The sequence below is a fragment of the Parasteatoda tepidariorum genome, chromosome 6, assembly GCF_043381705.1.
Source record: "Parasteatoda tepidariorum isolate YZ-2023 chromosome 6, CAS_Ptep_4.0, whole genome shotgun sequence".
NCBI classification, from domain to species: domain Eukaryota; kingdom Metazoa; phylum Arthropoda; class Arachnida; order Araneae; family Theridiidae; genus Parasteatoda; species Parasteatoda tepidariorum.
Window position 1 is genome coordinate 72,434,828 of NC_092209.1, and position 22,210 is coordinate 72,457,037.

The 22,210-nt window shown below is 31.4% G+C and overlaps 1 protein-coding gene across 1 annotated transcript in view; it reads left to right on the top strand.

The window, feature by feature from the left end:
* Positions 1-7,830, top strand: part of LOC107454112 (sec1 family domain-containing protein 2) — a 67,818-nt gene extending 59,988 nt beyond the window's left edge. The window contains exons 2-8 of the mRNA XM_043039940.2: positions 363-492; positions 930-1,035; positions 1,844-1,962; positions 3,290-3,487; positions 4,708-4,798; positions 6,544-6,655; positions 7,617-7,830. Of these exons, the coding sequence (XP_042895874.1) occupies positions 449-492; positions 930-1,035; positions 1,844-1,962; positions 3,290-3,487; positions 4,708-4,798; positions 6,544-6,558 (573 nt within the window). The 5' untranslated portion in view covers positions 363-448 and the 3' untranslated portion in view covers positions 6,559-6,655; positions 7,617-7,830. The remainder of the gene's footprint in view (positions 1-362; positions 493-929; positions 1,036-1,843; positions 1,963-3,289; positions 3,488-4,707; positions 4,799-6,543; positions 6,656-7,616) is intronic.
* The last annotated feature ends 14,380 nt before the right edge of the window (positions 7,831-22,210 follow it).

Consider the following 22,210-nt stretch of genomic DNA (forward strand, 5'->3'; position numbering starts at 1 on the left):
TTTTCTGCCATCTAAATTTTTTTCATGAGCAGAAATTATTAATTGCCTATTTTTCCATATGTTACATATGTACAATTTGGATAGTTTATATTCCCTGCAAATATCAACTTGATTGCTTCCATTTTCAATTTTTCTGATCATGCCCATTTTATGATCAAGGGAGAACGTTTTACGTTTACCGGTCGCCATAGTTAAATTTGAGACACTTGTTTGCAGGATTTTTTTAACTGAACTGAGAGCAAAAAGGAGTTGAAATGAGGGCCTTATCAACACATATTAGTGTCCCACCCTATGACCAATAATGAATAATTACTCATTCCCTCTGACAGAAAATGCATATTGATACCACTGACACCTTACAGGTACATCAACTGCCTGGGTTGGAAACATCTGCTTGGTTTGTTTAGGGATTGGAAAGTGAGATAAAAGAAGAAACAAACAAGAAAAAATGCTTATCGCTACATTCCTCTCTATAGATGGTTTTAAATATTGGTATGTGTATTTATTTTGAAGTAGAAATTTCAAAATTATTACAAAAAAATGATGAAGAAAAATCAGTCGAAGACAGAAAAAAGTTCATTATATCCAACTTCTTCTTTTTTTTGGTTCACTATATCCACAAAAAATAACATTATACGTGTATAGCAAGGCACGGGACCGAACATTTCGTTCACTATATCCAGGAGTTCACTATAAACCGTGTTCACTACAGCGGGGTTTGACTGTAATTATATTTGTTTTACGGAATATTTTTGAAAAGTATTAACATCTTTTAAATTATACTGAATTCAGTTTGTAAAACTTGTATAAGAAAGCCTTTAAAAGAAGCCGTTTCCTTTTTTTAGTCATAATCTTAAATTTAAAACTATGTGATCATGATAACTGTTATTTTATGATTTATTGTTTTACGATTCATTATTTTGTTGCAGTGCTATGGTATTTGGTAGACCTTTGCTAGCTCCAGGTTGCATTGCTCGTAAAAGCGATTCTTACGCTGAGGCCTGTTTAAATACCATTTTGTACAAAAATCCAAGAGTATGTTCTTTTCAATCTTATTATTATTAATTACTTAAACATAGATTTTTCTGTCAGCTTTTCATACTTAACTTGTTATATTATTTAAATTAATATTTTTCTGAATTTTAAGAAAACATGATGAGTATCAAGTTTTTTCTTTTTAAATATTGTAAAATAATAGCTTTTTTTGACTGTAAGTCCAATAAGTATTCATATTATAAAATGTAAATCTTTATGAGACACTTACTTTTTTAAGTTTATGTCATAAATTGAGTGTTTGAGAAGTGTTTCATTTTCTAAAGAACAATGTGTTTATAATTGGAACAGTTGATTAGCTTTTAAAAAACTTCATAATTTAAAATCTTTTTATTTTATTCTATTATTTTTTTGGTGAAAAAAATATTTATACATAAAATATAATATTTATGTATTAAAAAATATATAAAAATAACTAACATGTACAAAATATGTAGCTTAGATTTATTGTATTTATTAGGAGCATTATACATATGTTTTTTTTTGTTTAGTGGATACTTTTTGTCCCCCAAATAATACAAAAACAAAGAGCAATTTGATAGCATATTGAAATTTTCTATTCAACTTTCACTTATTAATTATGCCTTTTACTGTCAACCCCAAACTTGGTTGAATACCACGTGGGGAAAATTATTTTACCCACATTTCTTTATGGCAGAATCTAATTTTAATAGGGAAGTCTTTGAATAAATTTTCCATGTGATGGTTAAAAAGATATTAAATCAATTTTTCGATTTAATGTTTACTTAGTTCTTTTTAAAAAAAATTCTCATAATTAAAATGATTTTAGGAAGCATTAATTGAAATGAATCGTCAAATAGTAGAATGTGCTGGTAAAGAGGGTTTTAATGTAGATGCAAGCTCACGCCCGACACCAGATATTTTAAAGAAAAAAGTTATCTGTTTTAAGTAAGTTTAAAAATTTACTTGACAGTTTGGATTACTATTCTTTGTAATATAAATTTTTTGATTGTTGTTGGGTAACTAAGAAAAGTTAAAATCCTGTTACATAACTATTCTAATTTATTTATGATTCATAAAATAATTGTCCAAACTTCTTTGAATTATGTTTTTAAATACAGTAGTTCCTTTGATATACCAGGTTCTTTAGAGGGCAAGAAAAAGTTTTAATATCTCTACATTAAAACTAGGTAATATTGTCAGGAATATTTAAAACGATATGATGACAAAATTATTCAAACTGAAGAAATATTGCTATTTTATGATATATTATTAATTAATAATTTATTTTTAATTAATAATTTTAATTAATTATTGCTAATATATATTATTGTGATTATTATTAACTAATTCATATAATTTTTACATTGGTCATTTTCTATATCCAAATGAAATTAATCAACTTTTAGAATAATATATTCGATAAATATAATAAATCTTTATAACATATGATATTTATATTCAAATTTATCATTATTTAAAATATCTTATTATCCTTATTAATAATACTAGCGACATCATTATTAAGTGCCACCTTTAAAAGTAAAGTGTAATGCCTCTATAATTATGACATTCGAGTTTGTCTCCTTTTTTTTTATAAAAAAAAACGTCAAATGTTATTTCCATTCGATGGGTATTTGTTCAGTGATCCAAATGTTGTTATAAAATTACTAAGTGTTTATTGTACAGGACAGTTTTGTTAATAATATTAATGATAAAATATTTTTCTTTTGTTGTTACTTTAATTATTTATGATGTTTAGAAAACAAAGAAAGCTAATGGCTGGAAACTAAATTTAAAGTAGTTTGCTAATTTTTTTTTTTAAAAAAAAGGAAAAAAGTGGTGTGCACTTGTAAGAAATGCATAAGTGTCCTAACTACATTACAGTTATAGGATTGGATCTCGACAGCTTTTTGTATACTGTAAGAATTCTTCATCAATTTCATTTTATTTTTTGTTCTTAGCAATTTTTGGTTAACTGTTAGATTAGTATATCTAATTTTAACACATGTTTATTTTGTTTTTCTTCATATTGGTAAATTTGTTTTCTGCTTTTCTTCTTTCATCTTAAACTCATTTAAAATTACATTTTAAAAATTTTTTTAGAGGCATAGACGCATTATAAAGAGTGACATTTATATCTTAGGATAATTATTCTTTATTTTGTAATGTCTCTTTTGCTATCATAAAGAAACACATTCTAATTATATTGTATATATTTATTGTGAAACATTTAAATTTTTTAATGATTTTTATAGATTTTTTTTCTTTTTAGAGAAAATTCAAAAGTCATGGCTAAATTTACTGGACTTCTTCAACAAACATTTGCAGTGATTCAAGCTTTAGAATTTTCTAGTTCAAAAGGTGTTGATAATTTAGCTGCTATTGAAAAAGCTTTGCTACAATATTTAACAACATCGAGTGAAGAGATTCTGAACAATATAATGCAGATGATAACTGAAAAAGAAGAAATGTAAGATTTGTATAAATTTTTTTTGAACACAAATTATATTCTTAAATTTGTTGGTTGTCTTATAGTTAATTAAAATGAATTTATTACTAGATGAATAAATATACTAAATAAATTGGTTATAATAACTATATGAACTGCTTTTTAAGTAAAATGAATCACCTGAAATTGAAAAAAAANAAGATTTGTATAAATTTTTTTTGAACACAAATTATATTCTTAAATTTGTTGATTGTCTTATAAATAATTAAAATAAATTTATTACTGGATGAATAAATTTACTAAATAAATTGGTTATAATGACTATATGAACTGCTTTTTAAGTAAAATGAATCACCTGAAATTGAAAAAAAAGTACTTACAGTACAAGTTACAAAGTGAATTCTTCTTGCTGTTTGAAAATTTCTTTATAAATTGTAAGCTACAATTATTAATTAGAAATAATTATTTATTATATTTCTGTGATTGTATCAATTACTTATCTGTTAGTTTCAAATTGCCTCTTCTGTCAAAATCTGTTAAATTTTATGAATTGTCACTTTAGAGTCATCAAAATCATCACAAAAATTTAATGCATTGTGACTTGAGAGTCATCAGAATGAATACAAAATTGAACGTGCTTTTAAATTTAGCTGTATTGTATCAAAAAGAGAACTTAGAGGCGCTAACTTGTTATAACTTTATTCCTCACTGTTTTGCCTGTTAATGATAATTTCCACTGGAAAGTAAAAAAGCTAAGCTTACTAAAACCACAAAGCACTAAGCCTAAACAACGCTATTAAATTTCTTAATACAAAATTTAGTGCAGCATCTTAACTTCATTTGTTTAGGCATCAAAATATAGATTGCATAAGTCTTTAAGATACCATACAAATGGGAAGATTACCTCCAGTTTTAGAAAAAGATAGTTTTTTTGTGAGATTTAATTCATTGGAAACTCATATTTTTTAATTATATTATCTAAAGAGAAGTTTTCGAAGGATATTAAGAATTTCAACATGTATATATATTCTAATAAAAAAAGAATTTCTATAGGTATGTTTAAAAACATCTCCATTATTCTTACATATTTGTAATGTTTGCTTTTGGCTAAAACAAAATATTATTCAAATAATCATTGTTGCATTTTTAACTTAGTTTCTTGGTTTGTCTCAGTTTTTATATTTTTTTATATTATTCATCCAATGTTAATTGTTTTAATTAAGCTATTTTTGTTTTTTTAGGAACTACAAAATGGAAGAGATAATAATTTTCCTGGCATTTTTTTACATGTTATCTGGGGAAACCAACTTTGCTAATGAATCTGCTATGCAAGTAATGCAGCATTTTTATCTGATTGTTTTGTTTTTGGTTTTATCTCATTGCTTTGTATTAGAGTGGGAGTTATTTTATGTTTAATTATCAGATAAATAAACATTCATTCGCTCTATCAAATCAGCCTTAGATATCCACCCTTTTGGTCCAGTTGAAAATGGATGTTTTAACATGAGGTTATTATATCATGAGACCAAAAAAATATGGAACTATATGTTAAAGTACCCTTTAAAGTAATACTTCATACATGAAAAGTGCATCAAAAATAACATGCTGATTCGGGGCTGCAGTTTTTAGTAAATAACATACATCAGGATAACTGTGAAGACCGCATGTTTTAACTTGTAAATCAACCACACAAGGGGACTGACATTTTACAAAAAAGAGTGAATATAATTTTCGCGAAAGAAAATGATAAATTTATAGTACTCTTTGAAAAGAAAATTACACATATTATGAATGACAATAAAGTGTAGATAAGGATTTGTGGCTTACTCTTCCTTTATTCAAAAGATATACCAATTGTTTTATTTTGCAGTAAAAACAAAGGAAATACAGTCGAACCTGTTTACCTCGAATCTCACAGGAAAGGCGAAAAATTCGAGATAAAGAGGTTTCGAGTTATGCAGGTACTATAAAAAAATTAAATTTAATTAAGAAATTCTATTAAAAGTGCTTTGTTTTTAGTTGAAAAATAGAAACATTTCTTTTAATTAATTATACCACATACATCTATTTGCATAACAGTTTTTAACATACATTTGACACTGAAAATAATTTTCCAAGATTTTTGACTGATAACCTTATTTGTTTCTATTATTCTTTTGAGGTTAGAAAGATCGCAAATTCCTCATAGATCGTTTTCTATAATTCACTTTAAAACTCTTAATTATCCTTTTATCCATTGGTTGCAATTTTGAGGTCAAAATGAATTTCTATTCTTAGCTTTCTTATCTATATTGAAAAGCTAACCTCTGATGGTCACTACTCATTAACCCCTCACTTATTGCCAGAATCATTGTATTCCTTTCTAGTTAAGGAAGTGCAGGGATAGTGATTGAAATTCCAAGAAACACCCCCAACTTGTTCATCCCTACTTCTTGTGGGTTCACAAAATTCATCTCTGTCTCCAAGTTCTACTGAGAAGGAAAGTTTTGACATCTGTGCTCTATTATAAGAAATTCGAGAAACAGATTTTGAAAAAAAAATTAGACATTAACATGGAAAATACATTGCTTTTAGACAGTAAAATTTAAAAATTTCGAGCTATAGAGGTTTTCGAGATAAGGAGGTTCGAGGTAAACAGGTTCAGCTGTAATTGTTTAAAGAAGTTATTTAAAACTCTTCTAAATCAAATGATAAAATTTTGTTCGTTATAATCGAATGAATGGTTGAGTGCAGACATACATTAAAATAATATTGCTTCCATGGATTAACAAACAGGACTTAATGCATCTTCATTATAATAGAATGTGGTTACTGTATGGGGGAGGTAAAAGAAATTCTGCAATGCTATGTCATGTTAGTTTTATGTATTTTAAAAACCTAAAAAATATTGCAATTTTTATCATGTTCTGTTGAAGAATCTCCTTAAATTGTATAGTTTTTGTAACTTTAATTTGCGATACAGTAGGAGCTTGGAAAATTCTACAATTCTTGCAATTTAATTTAACAGTGTTGTAAAAGTTGAGTGCATCATATTGTATCATGAAATTAGTATTTTTTTTTCCAATTTATTTTTACAGGCTACCTCAACCTAGCGATAATCCTGTCATATTCATCATTGTACTTGGTGGAGTTACACCATCAGAAATGAAAATTGTTAATGAGTACGCTTCTCGTCACAAAGAAACAGAAGTAAGACTTCTAAACTGTCTTCTTTGATCTATATTTATGAAAACAATGCATGCATTGTGTTTTTTGTGTATATTTAATAATGTTGAATATTTTTTAAATATATAAAAATAAAAAACTAAAGAAAGGTAAACTAAACAGTGACTTAAAAATTATTGGTAATTTCAAATTATTACTTCAAGCTATCATGCTATATATATATCCTTTAAAAAACATGACATAGTTCTTTTTTTGTAATTTATAAATGTTTGACTTACTGAAAAATAAAATAAACAATGTGTACATTTATTATCTGTTTGTTCTCAATACATTTTGCTCCAGTAATTTAAAAAATATATTTATTGAGAAAAGAATTTGATGGTTAAATATAAATTTAAAAGTTAAACGATATTAAAAAGCTATAAGATAGGGAACTCCTATTAATAATTACACATATTTATAAAAAAATTTTCTCATGAAAATACTTGAATGGAAATGTTATTTCTTAAAATAGATTATATTTATTCAATTATAGTTAATATATTAATCTTCAAAACACGACGCTTTTAATTGATCACAATTAAAGTTACTTTATTTTGGAGTTTTAATTGTTAATTATTTTTCTCTCACAGCTAAATATTTTAAATTGTGCAACATGTCCCCTATTAGTGCCTCTTGCTGTTTGATAAACAACTCAATAATGAATTATTTTGTAAATCAACTGATGATTGTTTACCCGATTTTTTTAAATATTTTAAACGAGCAGGTCAAGGATGACCTTGAAACTTCCTGTGGTCCATTTCTTCTCAATTGATCTATCCGAAAATCATTGAACTTAAAAAGTTTATTTTTACCTATTTTTGATGTTTGAAAACTGGAAATGATAGGTTAAGAATTTCTGAGTCTGAATTATGTTACCTTATGTCTTATTTTAATTTTAATAATTAAATTAAATTTTAAGAAAACTGTGTATATTGTTTTTTAGATATTTCTGGGATGCACTGAAGTTTAGTCACCTTCTAATGTATTGAAAGATATTAGAATGATTGTAAAAAATCTATCCAAGAATGCATACAAAAATCAGCATTCAACTTAAAATTCCAAATTTAATTTATGTTAAATTTTGTATATAAATTGCATGTATTGTTATAAATTTTCATTTATTGTTTAACGATTGATAAATAAATATTTTTTTATTAGTTTGCAGTGTTCAAATTTGTCTTCTATTATTCCTTAATGTAAAGGCTACAGAAATTTGCATGTTCAATTTCAGATAAAAACTTTTTCTATGTTCATATTTTGAAAGGTTGTCTTTGACGTGTTCTGATAGTTTTCAGTACAATAACTTAATCTTTTTCAACAGAAATCGAATGACACAGAGGGAAATAAATAATAGAAAATACTGAGACTATTAGCATTGGAACGTATTAATATGGATCAAATTTTTAGATATGACAACTGTGTTGATAAAACATTTTAGATGTAACAGCTTCGAATGACAATGTTTTTCGCAATTTTAAAATTATAGTTTGTGGGCTTTGTAATTGAATAAACTCTTTTGATAATGACAAGTAAAACCTATTTGGTCGTGCATGGGAATCAAAAAGTGATTATTCAAAACACTTTCCAGTTTGATCGGTCAAGTTTTGATATTTAAGCACATGTCTTCTATATCATTGATTTGTCAGCTGAGAATGGGGCTTTTTTTTACTCGCTTAAATTTGCGATCCCCCATTGTGCATATTGTCTCTACAAGTATTATCGTAAAAATATACATTACGAATGATAATTACATTGTACCATGTATCTAGAACAAATTTAACCTTTTATTATTTGGAAAAACACTGAAAATCCTGTTTTGCATTATTTTAGGGAGTATCATTCAAAATAAAAAGCTAGATACTTTTTCATTGTAGATTTAGGTTTCAACTTTCCCCCAGAAATATAATAGAATCCTCTTTTGGAATTTTCGGATTTATTTTCGATCTTAATTTTTGTTAGCTATCATAAGCAAGATAGATTTAGCATCAGGTCCTGACTCATAATTAAAGTGTTTCAAAAGACTGTGTTAATTGAAATTTAAATAAAAAAAATTCTCAATTTTTCAGGTTTAAGAATGAATTGTAAATGTGTAATGTTCCGTTGGTCAGCGAATCCAAAAGCAATGATATTGTTAACTTTCTTCATCGAATACCTATCAAGGTTTTGTATACTTTGGGGATCTTGTTTATACCTCACGTGATAGTTGCATGATGGCTTGTCAGGGGGCAGAGCGGTTGCATTATGCTTCATTAATAGGGAATTAGCATAGATCTTTTTTCAATATTAGTTGTGAAGCAGCAACTTGCATATATTTTTCTTCCTTAGTGATTTTAATAGTTAATGTTAAACATTTAGTTGTTGTAATCAATGTTACATAAAGTAAATCACCAGATAATTATGGAGGGGTGACCGGTATTTGTAGGTTATCTATCGTGTTTCATATTTGCTTGCGTGCTTATTAGATTCAACGATGTTATTACTCTGCGTTTAACAATAACTTGATAATTTTATTTTATTTGAAAAGTTGTTGAACAGTCGACCCAATTTTATGGGTTTACGACTTCTAATGTTCAACTCCGTAGCCTTGTAATTTTTTAACCCAATCCAGAAGAAAAGGGAACTCCTGGATCGAGTATTGGGAGAAATTTGCCTTCTTGGAGGACTTTCTGATGGAGCTGACCCGCATTTGTGTTACATGGAGAGGAAGACCACGAGAACCTCCCACGGTTAACCTGGCGGCAAGGAGACTAACCCATGATCCGTTTACCACTGAGGATATTTCACGTTAGCACTGTGGCGGTGCAAGCCGGATGCGGAATTCGTATCGACTGGGATTCGAACCCGGTTCGCCGCATTGGAAGGCGAACGCTCTATCCCTGAACCACAATGGCTCAGTAACTTGATAATGTGCTGTCTGATGTATCTGACTAGTGGCTAGCATCATGGCTTGCCGGCTATATGCTTTTAGTCATAGGGATTGCTGTCAACTGAGCCTGCTAGGAGTGGAGATACCACAATACCCAAAGAATTTTCCATTACTTTTACTAACTGTTTGCCAAGATGCGATGCCAAGTTCACTATCTATCTGCTATCTAGATGAATATTTGAACCTGTAAATGAAATTTCTTGTTTTCCTACAATCTCCTGTGCAGACACCATTGCGTTACAAGCGTAGAACATTATTTTGTCAAATCTCTAAAGTCGATTGTTTAGGGTTAAACATGTTTTACAAATGAAGATTCCGAATATTTCCATAAATGTGTAGCCAACTTCTTGGAATTACTTACAGCAAGTCTGTAATTGATGGGTAAAATATAAAGTAAAATTGTCTTCATCATTGAAAACTATGATGAAGACAGAAAGTATTGAAATTATAATAACGTATTATTATGATTGGTCATTATGATTTTTTTAAATCATAGATTTGTCCCGCAGTGGACTGATCGTTAAGACGCGGTTCCCAGCAGATCACCGAAGTCAAGCATCACTGGCTGCGGTCAGTGTGCGGGTGGGTGACCACTTGGATCAGCCTGCGTAGGGACCGAGGGTGAGCGGTATTGGTCCTCGTTAAACTGTTCTACCGTAAAGTGCTCGACTTCGCGCGCAGGTCGTCGGGCTACCGAAGCGGGGGAGCCATCCCCTCCGCAGAGGATCAAAATTGTGATGGAATTTCTACGGATCATCCTCAGGGATGTTTCCCAGACCGTCGCCAATAGCCTATTGTGCAGCTCTAGTGCGACGTAAATGAACAACAACAACATCACTTATACAGTACTGCAAAGAATAGTGACCTGTTCTGTCAAAAGTAATTAAATTTAAAAATGCTTTCTGATCAAAATTAATTTACTTTTCATTTGACAAATTGATTCTCTGTCCTTACTATTCACTAAGGTTTTGAGTTAGATAGAAAAAAAGTAACTGACTTCATTTATTATATAATTAATTAACGATATTAACCTTTTTATTGTTAGTGGTGTTAAAAATTTTAGTTGCATTATTGTTGTTAAATAATATTAAGTATTTCCAATGCTTAATACATATATTTTTAAATAAAACATGATTATGATCAACTCTGATAAAATGCCTTACTGTTTCCCCACACTATCATTACAAGTTTATAGTTTCAAATCAGACTATCATTACAGTACAAAGGGAGAGATAAAATTTATAAACTTGCATGTTTTAATTTTATGTTTCTCTGCATTCTCACAAGCTCAAAAAGATAAAACATATTTGTTTTGTTATTTTATGTGCTCAGAACCTGAAATAAAAAATTTAAAAAGAAAAAACGGAACAATTTAACAGCTTTTTATCTAGTTAACGGATTTACACTTGAAGAATGTAATATTATTGGTTCCATGGTTTAAAATTAAATATACCAATTACTTTGTACAGACGATATTTTAAATTACGAGATCTGATACAAAAACTTCTTTCTCTGAATAAACATTATTTTGACAATTTCGGATTGATTTTTGAACCTTCAAATATGAGAGTAAACCACAATATGGAAAATATGGTGCTTATAATTTTGTCTAGAGAAAAATTTATATTTTTATCTCCGTAATCTTAATTAAAATTTTTTGCGTATCTCATTGCATTTCTTTCACTATTTGAACATGATCAAACTATTATTTAATGGGACCATATTTTGCAGACTGCGACCGACTTCCAAAATTTATAAGTCGAAAACCTGATTTCGTCAACAAAGAAAAGATCCCCTATGTAGTAAATAGTGATTGATGCCCGTTAAATCTGTCGAGTCACAAAGTCCTCCATGTCCGCATAACCAATCATACCTCTGGTATTACTGATCCAGGAATTTCTCTGCCTTCTGGATTGGTTCAAAATTACAAGCTTGCGGAGTTGAACATTGGTGGCAGTATTCCCAAAATTGGGAGTCGGCTGTTCAACGACGATTATAAAAAAACTATTTAAGGAAAGTTCTGTTTTATGATTGATTCCGTTACTTAAAATAGTGTCTGCATAAATTAATTAGCAATTCATGATAAGATTGGATCGCGAAAATCTAATTAATAGATTCCAAGGTGATGTTTTATTTTGCCCCCTGTTCATACTGCAGTTGAAAACAATAGATTTCATCTAGACCTTGACGATGCACATAATAGCGATATTTTCATCAGGTAGAGTTCAATTTTAGTCGCCAAAATCAGATAGAATCTCGAAAGCTTTGTCAGAAATCCGTGAAGAGATTGAAGGACCATAACACAAACATACCGAAAACATGACAAATTAGGCGGTGAGTCACTGTTTCTCCGCACGGATTGGGATCCCAAGAAAGCTCACCTTGTCTTTCGAATTAAGATATTGAGTCAGCACCATTAAAACAGAGATTCTTTTGTTGTTTTAGCTAAGTAGTTCCTGCCTTTGATGAGTGACACATTTACCGATGGAACATCTTCCGATGGCGCCGTAAACATGTTCACCTTTACAAACAGAAAACATTCTCACCTATTGATTTTGGAAAAAGAAAAGCTAATTTATAGGTTTTTTTTAATTATTTTTTGTGCCGACAGAGCAGTCACAAGGGTAGAGCAAACGAGATATTTACCCAGGGTCCCGTATTTCTAGGACTCTAATGGCTCAAGTAAATTTCTGAAAAAACCTAGGATTTTACAACCAACGTTGAACAGCCGACAAAATTTCATGGGTTTACGACTACTAATGTTAAACTCCGTAGCCTTGTAATTTTGAACCCAATCCAGAAGACAAGGGAACTCCCGGGTCGAGTATTGGGAGAAACATGCCTTCGTGGAGGACATTTTGGTAGACATTTGCGTTACATGGAGAGGCAGACCACAAGAACCTCCCACGGTTAGCCTGACGGCAAGGGGACTCTAACCCATGATCCGTCTACCACTGAGGATATTTCACGTCAGCACTGGTCGTTGCAAGCCGGATGCGAAATTTGTATCGACTGGGATTCGAACCCGGTTCGCCTCATTGGAAGGCAAACGCTGCCCTGAGGATTTAAAATCTAGGATTAAAAAAGAAAAAAGCATTAAGGTTTTGTTTTATTTTTTAAATTTATTTTTATTAGGGAAAATTTCTTTTCTATCATATAAGATGATATAGCTTAGACATGGGCTCTGAAAACAACCAGTTGACCAATTTTTGAAATTATAATTACTATTATTGTTTTACAGTGGATCCCTGGGCATTGTGTNATTAAAAAAGAAAAATTCATTTAGGTTTTGTTCATTAAATTTATTTTTATTAGGGAAAATTTCTTTTCTATCATATAAGATGATATAGCTTAGACATGGGCTCTGAAAACAACCAGTTGACCCATTTTTGAAATTATAATTACTATTATTGTGTTACAGTGGATCCCTGGGCATTGTGTAGAATCCATGGAAATAAAATTGACCACAAAGGGTGCCTTGACTCTGCAAACATCTCCTTCTAGTATACCTTATGGAACGATAAAGCGATTCATCAAAAATACCACGTCTGGAGAGTTCAAAAAAGAACCTCGCTGTTAGAAGAGATCAAAAGTCTCGGAAAAACAAATTATCTCTAATTTCAAAATGGCTGAAACATAAAAACGGTGGCTGAGTTTTAGCTCGCCACTGGCTATGACTGTCTCTCGAAACATTTGCAACGTTTCGGCATAGTTTCAAGTCTCATCTGCAGTCTTTGTATTCTGGGACGTAATCAACCTCATCTTCTGACGACGTTTAACCAAACGCAGCACTCTTGTGGAGATCTACCTTGAAGCCAGGGGCCTTTTGGATTCATAGACTTTCCCTTCGCTGCAGATGTTTCTCTTGTTCTTAGTTTTTCTTTTTTCTTTTTGCGTTTGTCTTTTATTTTTATTGCTGCAGTTGTTGCTTTTAAATTAAAAATAAAAATTCAATATTATAGTTTTGTACTCAATGAGGAGGAAAAGGACCTATCAAGCATTGCAGAAATCTAACCTTCGTGGAAGACTTTTTGATGCAACGAACCGTTTTGATTGCGTCACAGTGAAAGGAAAACCACGTAAACTTCTTACGGTTATACAGGGTAGCAAGAGGATTCTAACTGATAATCCGTCTATCACTGAGGAAAGTTTACGTTTGCGGTCAATACGAGCCATACAGCCATAGAACAATTCGTATCAACCAGCCATTGCTGGGATTCGAACTTGTGTCATCTCATTGGCAGGCGAATGCACTACCCCTTACCCATTGCCGCTCTAATAATTATTTTTGTTTTGAGTCGTCGTAAAAGCAGGACTTTTACACAGGACCCGCATTTCTAGGATACTAAGGGATCTCCTACGATCTCCTTCGATTTTAAGTGTATTTTTTCATCAAAATTTGAAATTATCTTAACTATTTGTTTCATATAAAGATGATAAATCAGGTATGGGTTCTGTGGTGTACACATTTCCAGTAACTATTCATAAAAATCAAAATGATCGAATCTGAAAATAAGATATGTAAACATTTATGGATGATTATTTTAATGAAGTTTCTAGATGCAAAATTTCATAATTCTCTGTGGTAAAAAAAAAAAACTCTGGGGCAATCATAATTTTGAGAAAGAATATGGTATGCATTGCTGAAAAAAATTAGAGGACAAAATGCAATATTTTACGTAAGTATGACCATTTCAAAATAATAATGTCTCGAGCTCGGGATTTGTTAATAATTTAAGAATACGTTCAAAGTAACAAAAATTGAAATATTTTCTTTATAAGACTTTAAACAAGATTTTGAAACTCAGGATAAGGACAGCACTAACCTCAGCCATGGCCCACGAAATCAAGATTTCCTCTACTGTTTCTGATTTCTGAACAACTCTGATCACAGCACAGAAATAAAAGAGCACTGTATTTTCAGTGCTTTATCGTTATAAGAGACTACTTATGCGTCGGGCTAACCAAAAAAAGTTTTTGTGTGAGATCTTTTTTCTATTGAGTGTCACCGTTTTGTTTGACAAAAAGTTTTTTTTTTTTGTTTTTGTTTTTTTTACTTTCTCCGCGAGGCTATTCCAAATTGTTTGCCTAAATCTTGACAACTTGTCCAAATTGATTTTAAAATTTAAACTAACGAATTTTCCGGCTTTCAACTAAATATTTGTTACATGCATGCACCGTGTATCGCAGGTAATAAAGTTAAATAATTTCAATAAGAGTGTTTCAAATAGTTATACAATTACAGTCAAACCCCGCTATAGTGAACCTTCAAGGGACCGAAATTTCGGTTCACTATAACCGGGAGTTCACTATATCCGCTACGCAGGCAATTTAACTAATGGTTCCCAAATTCCTCCCCTTTATTACACATTATTCAAATAAATGACTGAAAAAATATTATGTAGTAGCAAAAATGTTTTATTTTTTATTACTCGTCTTGCGTACAAAAAAAAAAATAGTAATCTTTAGCTGATGAACAATCCTCAACATCAAATATGGAAACACTTCCCGACTCTCAGATAATTTTTCCTGAATTTCTGTTATTCCGTTTTTTAAACCTGTCTAACCTGCCATTCGAGCACATAAAAGTCAGCATAAAAGTAGTCTCATAAAATCGTTTTCCAAATTCATCGACATTTGTTCAGATACTAGAAGATTACGGCTTTTTCGAATGCTGGGTTGGAAACATCTGCTTGGTTTGTTTAGGGATGGGAAAGTAAGAAAAAAGATGCAAACAAGAAAAAATGTTTATCACTACATTCCCCTATATAGATGGTTTTAAAAATCGCTATATGTATTTATTTTGAACTAGAAATTTCAAAATTATTACGAAAAAAATCAATCGAAGACAGAAAAAAGTTCACTATATCCAACTTTCTCACTTTTTTGGTTCACTATATCCACAAAAAATATCATTATACGTGCATAGCAAGGCACGAGACCTAACATTTCGTTCACTATATCCGGGAGTTTACTATAAACCGTGTTCACTATAGCGGGGTTTGACTGTATTATTTTTGTAATTGCAGTTTAGTGCTCTTTCTAATTTTTCTTCGGCAGTGGAACCCTAATTGATGGACGATCTTTAAGCGAAACTTTGACTTTATGAATTTTACAATCAATTATGGACATAATAATCTAAGTAAAATGATTTAGAACTTAACGATCAGTTTTATGAACAATGTGATGTATTCATAAACAGTATTTAAAGTATCAGTCGCTACCTTAAATTAAAGATTGTAAACTCCCGTAATGTATTATAACAATATACCTTTAATTTTAAATGTTATTCGAAAAAATGAAAACTACGCAAAAGTATTTATGTCGAATAGTATCAATCGAATAGTTTCTGAAAAATGTGTTTTTTAAGGCTTCATAAAAGCCATTAAGATTGAGTCCTATTACGAGTTCAATAGCCGATCATTAGATCAAAAGTTATTCAGGGTGTTCCGCCTTATTTACGTATTTATTTATGCACTGTACAACATAAATATCAACAATAGAGAAGTATACTTTTTTATTGTTGAACATATTTTATTTTGAAGGGCCTGGCTGGCAGGGTACTGAACTAACGTTCGTAAGCACGGAGTTCAAATACAGCCGGCAAAAACTCCCCGTGTAGTAAATATTTACTGGGGTACGTTAAATCTGTCGGATCACAAAGTCCTCCATATTTCCATAACAAGTTATATCTCTGGGAGTACTGAATTGGAGATTGATCGTTCTCTGGTTCAGATCAAACTTGCGATCTGTGAATGTGTGAATGGGTCCACCCTATAAACGGGTGTGATGTATGGGTGTGGCAGGCATGGAATTCCTGGCCGTAGATGGCGCCACTGGAAAAACAAGAACAATCGCACTCCTTGAATTAGTTGCCTACGACAACATTTTATTTTGATTTAAAAAGTTTAATGTGAAATACTAAAGCAATTTTTATAGTAGCTCATGCTTTTTATAATTTATTCAGCGTTAACAGAAAAAAATTATTTGAATTTTAACTTTTTTTCTTTTGACACATAATTTAAATATTAAATATTTAATGAATTATTAATTGGATATGAATATAATTATTTGTTTTAAAAATCATGACTGCCCTAAAAAAAGTTCTTGTTTTCGGAACCACTGTGATCTTTTTCCAGAACTCCGAAGTTCCATGCAACACCTTTTATGAACCATGGTTTTGTGAATGCTAAACATTGTCTTTTGGTCATGTCTTTTTGAAAATCGATTTACTATTTATGCTTTGTCTCAATCTATATAACTAATAAAAATACCTTTTCCAAATATATTTAACACTAGAAAGACGGAAAATTAGTATATACCAATATTGCACAAAAACAGTCAAAATGACTAAATTGTGAATGCGTAAATAAATTTGTTAAAAATTAATTTTTAACATTTTTTATATTATTTACAGTTATATAACAAGTTAATAGTAAATATTAACAATAAAAAAAATTATATGTTATACAAAAAGTCACAAAATTCTAAGAAATTGTGTNATGAATGGATGTGTGAATGGGTCCGCCCTATAAACGGGTGTGACGTATGGGTGTGGCAGACATGGAATTCCTGGCCATAGATGGCGCCACTGAAAAAACAAGAACAATCGCACCGCTTGACTTAGTTGCCTACGACAACATTTTATTTTGATTTAAAAAGTTTAATGTGAAATACTAAAGCAATTTTTATAGTAGCTCATGCTTTTTATAATTTATTAAACATACTGTTAACAGAAAAAAATTTATTTGAATTTTAACTTTTTTTTTAATTTGAATTAGTATATATACCTATATTGCACAAAAGCAATCAAAATGACTGAATTGTGAATGCGTAAATAAATTTGTTTAAAATTAAATTTTAACAATTTTTATATTATTTACAGTTATATAACAGGTTAATAGTAAATATTAACAATAAAAAAAAATTATATGTTGTACGAAAAGTCACAAAGTTCCAAGAAATTGTGTCATTGTATACATCATTGTTTTTCTAATTGAAATTAAAAGCAGTCAAACTGACTTCCTTAGGCAATCTAGTGTTAAAAAAGATGCCCCGCTCCTTAAAATAAAAGTTTCAGAACTCTTTTTAAGAACCACCGCGATAGTCTTTAATCTAGCAGTACTCTCTCTCTCAGAAAAGAGAAAAACGAGATTGAAAAAAACAAAACCAGACGTCATGATTTGAAATTGCTGACGATTGTCCCCAGTACGATTGTCCCAGATATAACATATTGACTATTTTTGCAGAGATTAGGAACATTATGTCCCCAAATGTTCATCAAGGGGTGAAAGATATTAAAGTCTTTAGTACTTAAGTTCCATGCTGCTGATACTTGAGATCATCATTTGTCTACGTCTGCCACTGGCCCATGTCCCAAAGCCCCTTAAATCTCCCCCTCTCTTTGATAGTTTCGTACTCCAAATTTGGACCATCGGTGTATTTATTTGTTCTTTTGCTGTGGCAGCGGGCACGTGTTTTTGTTTGCTGTTTTTTTTTATCATTACTTTTTTTTATCCTTTTCTTTTTTATCCTCTCTTCAGCCTGCGATAATTACGTATCCCTTTCTATACAGATTGCAGCAGCTGTCTCAAGACAAAATAGCTGGTTTGAGGGATAAATTTGGGACGGGATAGGGCTGCTATTTCGGGACACGCGTCCCTTCTCTCACTCGTTGTCGCATTGTTCTTCTTTCCGAGGTCTGTTCGACCCCATGCTTGGCTCAGTAGCTTTCGAAGAAATGGATGGTGTCTTTAGAACATAAAGTGGAATCGTCTGAGGGAGTTGCTCATGACTAAACCTTTAATGCCTTTAGATTAGTTATAAAAGTTAAAACGGTTTGGAAATTTCTTCGATTTGAAGGAGGCGGCGATGTTGAGTAAACAAAATTTAAAAAAAAACTGGATCGGATCACCCTGAATAACTTTTAATCTAAATAGCTGATTTTTACGTACTATGTAGTTTAAATACTTGAAAAGTAGACTTTTAATATGCTGATGAATTGGTGAAAAAATACATGTTAATTTACGAAATAGAAACGGTTAAAAAAAAATTAAAGGTACATGATACATCAAAGGTACCTGACTGTACCTTTAATGTGCTCAGATTAGTTAAAAGTTCAAACGGTTGGAATATTTCTTCGATTTGAAGTAGACGGTGAAGTTAAGTAAACAAAATAAAGAACTGGACAGGGAAGTTTTAATCTAAATAGCTGAGTTTTACGCACTATGTAGTTTTAGTGTTTACGAAAGGGACTTTTAATATGCTAATCAATTGGCGCAAAAGCTATTTTAAGTTATAAAAAAAAAACAGTTAATTACTTTCTTTGTATTAACATATAGCTTTTTTTCGTCGGATTCAGTATTTTTTTATCCTTAAAATAGCAAAGAAGTAATCGTAAGTATTGTTTTAATAGTGTAGGAAGTTTGAATCCCTAAATGTTAATTTCTCTTTTTGCTTAGATTGCAACGAATAAAAAAAATATTGCACGCATTTATACATTTTCTCAATATTATTTAATTTAATTCTGTTTTCTTATATTATTTAATTTACTAATAATTGAAATCCTTTTAATTTTAAGCATTCAAATTTCTACATTTACTCAAAGGACAAGTTCATAAATTCGAATTGAATCGGTCGAATCGTTTATCCGCTTACTGGTGATGGTTTTAAGTGAAAAATGATTCAGATCACTAAACCTATTTACATACATTCACATGGCTCTGAATGCTTATTAATGTGTTATGGAACATGTTTAATTTTTGAAAATGAGCACCATTATAGATCTACTGAGTTTTATCTAATTTTGTTCTTTGCATTTTTAAAGCTTAAACATCCTTAAACAATACATATTTTCAGTTATTTCAAACTTTGTCCACTGTGTTACAATCACCATCTTTGAATTTATAATTTTTAATTTTTGAAAATGAGCACCATTTAGACTGTCGAGTTTTATCTAATTTTGTTCATAAATGCGCATTTTTAATACTTAAACATCCTTAAAGAATACATGTTTTCAGTTATTTCAGATTTTGTCCACTGTGTTAGAATCACCATGTTTGAATTCATAATTTTGGTGTCAGTCATGGAGATGACAACACCACTCCAAGATCTTAAAATACCCATAAATGCGTATTTTTTTTGTAGATTAGTCTTAATTCTGAGATCATGACTACGGTTTACGAATGATGCGTTACTTATTGGACACAGTAATGTAAACTTCCCAGCATTCATACCGGCTCGGATAGAAAGGGTGTGTTTGCAGGAGTGATGTTCATGAGGGAGACTTTTGTGGAAAAATAATGGCATTTTTTGTCCCCGTAAAGGATGTTCAAAACACACTTAACTTTTCTCTAGCTTGTTTAATAATAGTTAATTTATAAGGAAAATTCTTATTAAATGTTGTTTAATAATAAGTAATTTTATAATTTGTTTTTATTTAATTTCTTTAGAACGAGATTAAATTATAAATATTGCTAATTTAACGGATTCAATCAAGATTTCGGAATTCGGATTTGCAGTGATAAGAAATCAACTATCCAAGCAAAGTGATAGTGTATAAAATAAAGCCCCTAAAGTTATATTTATGCATCTGTTTTGGATACTTCATTTGATTATGATTGCCATTTTTTAGTTTTTACAGGAGCGCAAGCATGTTTCTCGCTTGTTAACAGTGCTTTTTTTTTAATAGACGCAATTTTGTGAGCAAATGGGCTTACGACTACTAATGTTCAACTCTGTATCCTTGTAATTTTGAAACCGAACCAGAAGACGAGGGAACTCCAGGATCAATAATTGGCAGAAATTTGTCTTCGTGGAGGACTTGTTTGGTGAAACTAACCCGCATCTGCGTTACATGGAGAGTGGAGAAGAAAACCACGAAAACCTCCCACGATTAGCCTGACGGCAAGGGGGACTTTAACCCATGATCCATCTACCACTGAGGATATTTTGCTTCAGCACTGTGGTCCGTCCAAACAGGATGCCGAATGATGTACGTCATATTTTTTATTTTATTTTTTTATTTCATAACCGTCGTTGAGCAGCTGACCGAATTTTTGGGCTTACGACTACTAATGTTCAACTCTGTATCCTTGTAATTTTGAAACAAATCCAGAAGACTCCTGGATCAAGTATTGGGAGAAATTTTCCTTCGTGGAAGACTTTTTGAGGGAAATAATCCGCATTTGCGTTACATGGAGAGGAAGACCACGAGAACCTCCCACGATTAGCCAGACGGACAGGGGACTCTAACCCATGATCCGTCTACCACTGAGGATACTTCACGTCAGCACCGTGGTCGGTGATTGCCAGATGCGGAATTCGTATCAACCAACCATCACTGGGAATCGAACCCGGGTCACCTCGTTGGAATGGGAACTCTGAACCATCCTGGCTCATGTCCATTATATATTTTCGTAGATGAGTAGTTGAAGTAAGTGGGCTGCAGGTATAATAGAAAAAATGTAATATGTATAGCAGATTTGTGATGTAAAGTCGCTGAATAAATCCAAAGCACTTACGAAGGTATAGAATAGCTTGTAAGTGCTTTGGAATGTATATAACAACTCCAAGAACTTATAGTTTTGTCCCCACTTCCAAAGACAAGGATACTTTGAAAGCTGAATAAACTTCGGTTCGAAATTTCGTGGAAGCTAATTTTGTTATTTAGAAAAATAAAGATGATTTGCCCATATACTATGGAAACTAAACCGTGGTTCGTCTAATATTTTTAATATTTTAGTTTATTTCATATCCAACATTGAGCGGCCGGCTAAATTTTTAGTTTATGACAATCATTGTTTTTCTCCGGTCTTGTGATTTTGAACCCGTTCCAGAAGACAAGGAAACTCCTAGACCAAGAAGTGGACCAACCTAGCCTTTGGAATTGACCCAAACTAGCCCACGTAAAGTACTCCTTTGATGAAACTAACCCGCAGTTGCGTTTCATTGAGAGTAAAATCTCGAAAATCTCCCACTGTTCGTCTGACGACAAGGGATTTATTACCCATGATCCATCATCACTGAGGATATCTTACGTCAGCACTGTTGTTGATTCAATTCGGGAGCAGAATTCATATCGACCAATCATCGCTGGGATTCAGACGTGGGTCACGAGGGAGGTGATTGCTCTAATCCCTGAGCCACCGCGGTTCCGTCTAATATTTTATGTCACCAATGCGGTTGGTTACGTTTAGGAGAAAAAAGGCGAACTTGCCAGAATTCGAACCTGTATCAAATAAGGGCGCTCCTCGAAAATAGAGAGTTCCGAGGCCATCTACATATCGCAAAAGTTGCACAAATGGCTTATGAATAACTTTATTTTGAGAAGACTGGTTATATCACACATTATCCTAACGAAATCTCTATAACAAAGGAACATTTCCTTCTGCCAACTGATTTAAAGGATGGAGGCAATGGGTTCAATTCCTGGAGCTACACTGAATACATCTATTATTCTATTTTTGTGCGGAATTTCCGAGTAGTAGTAATAATTTATTTACGTTTTCACTAGAACTCCGCAATGAACTATTGGCAACGGTCTGGGAAACATCCCTGAGAATGATCCGAAAACATGACGTCACAATTTTGATCCTCTGCAGGCTCCCCTG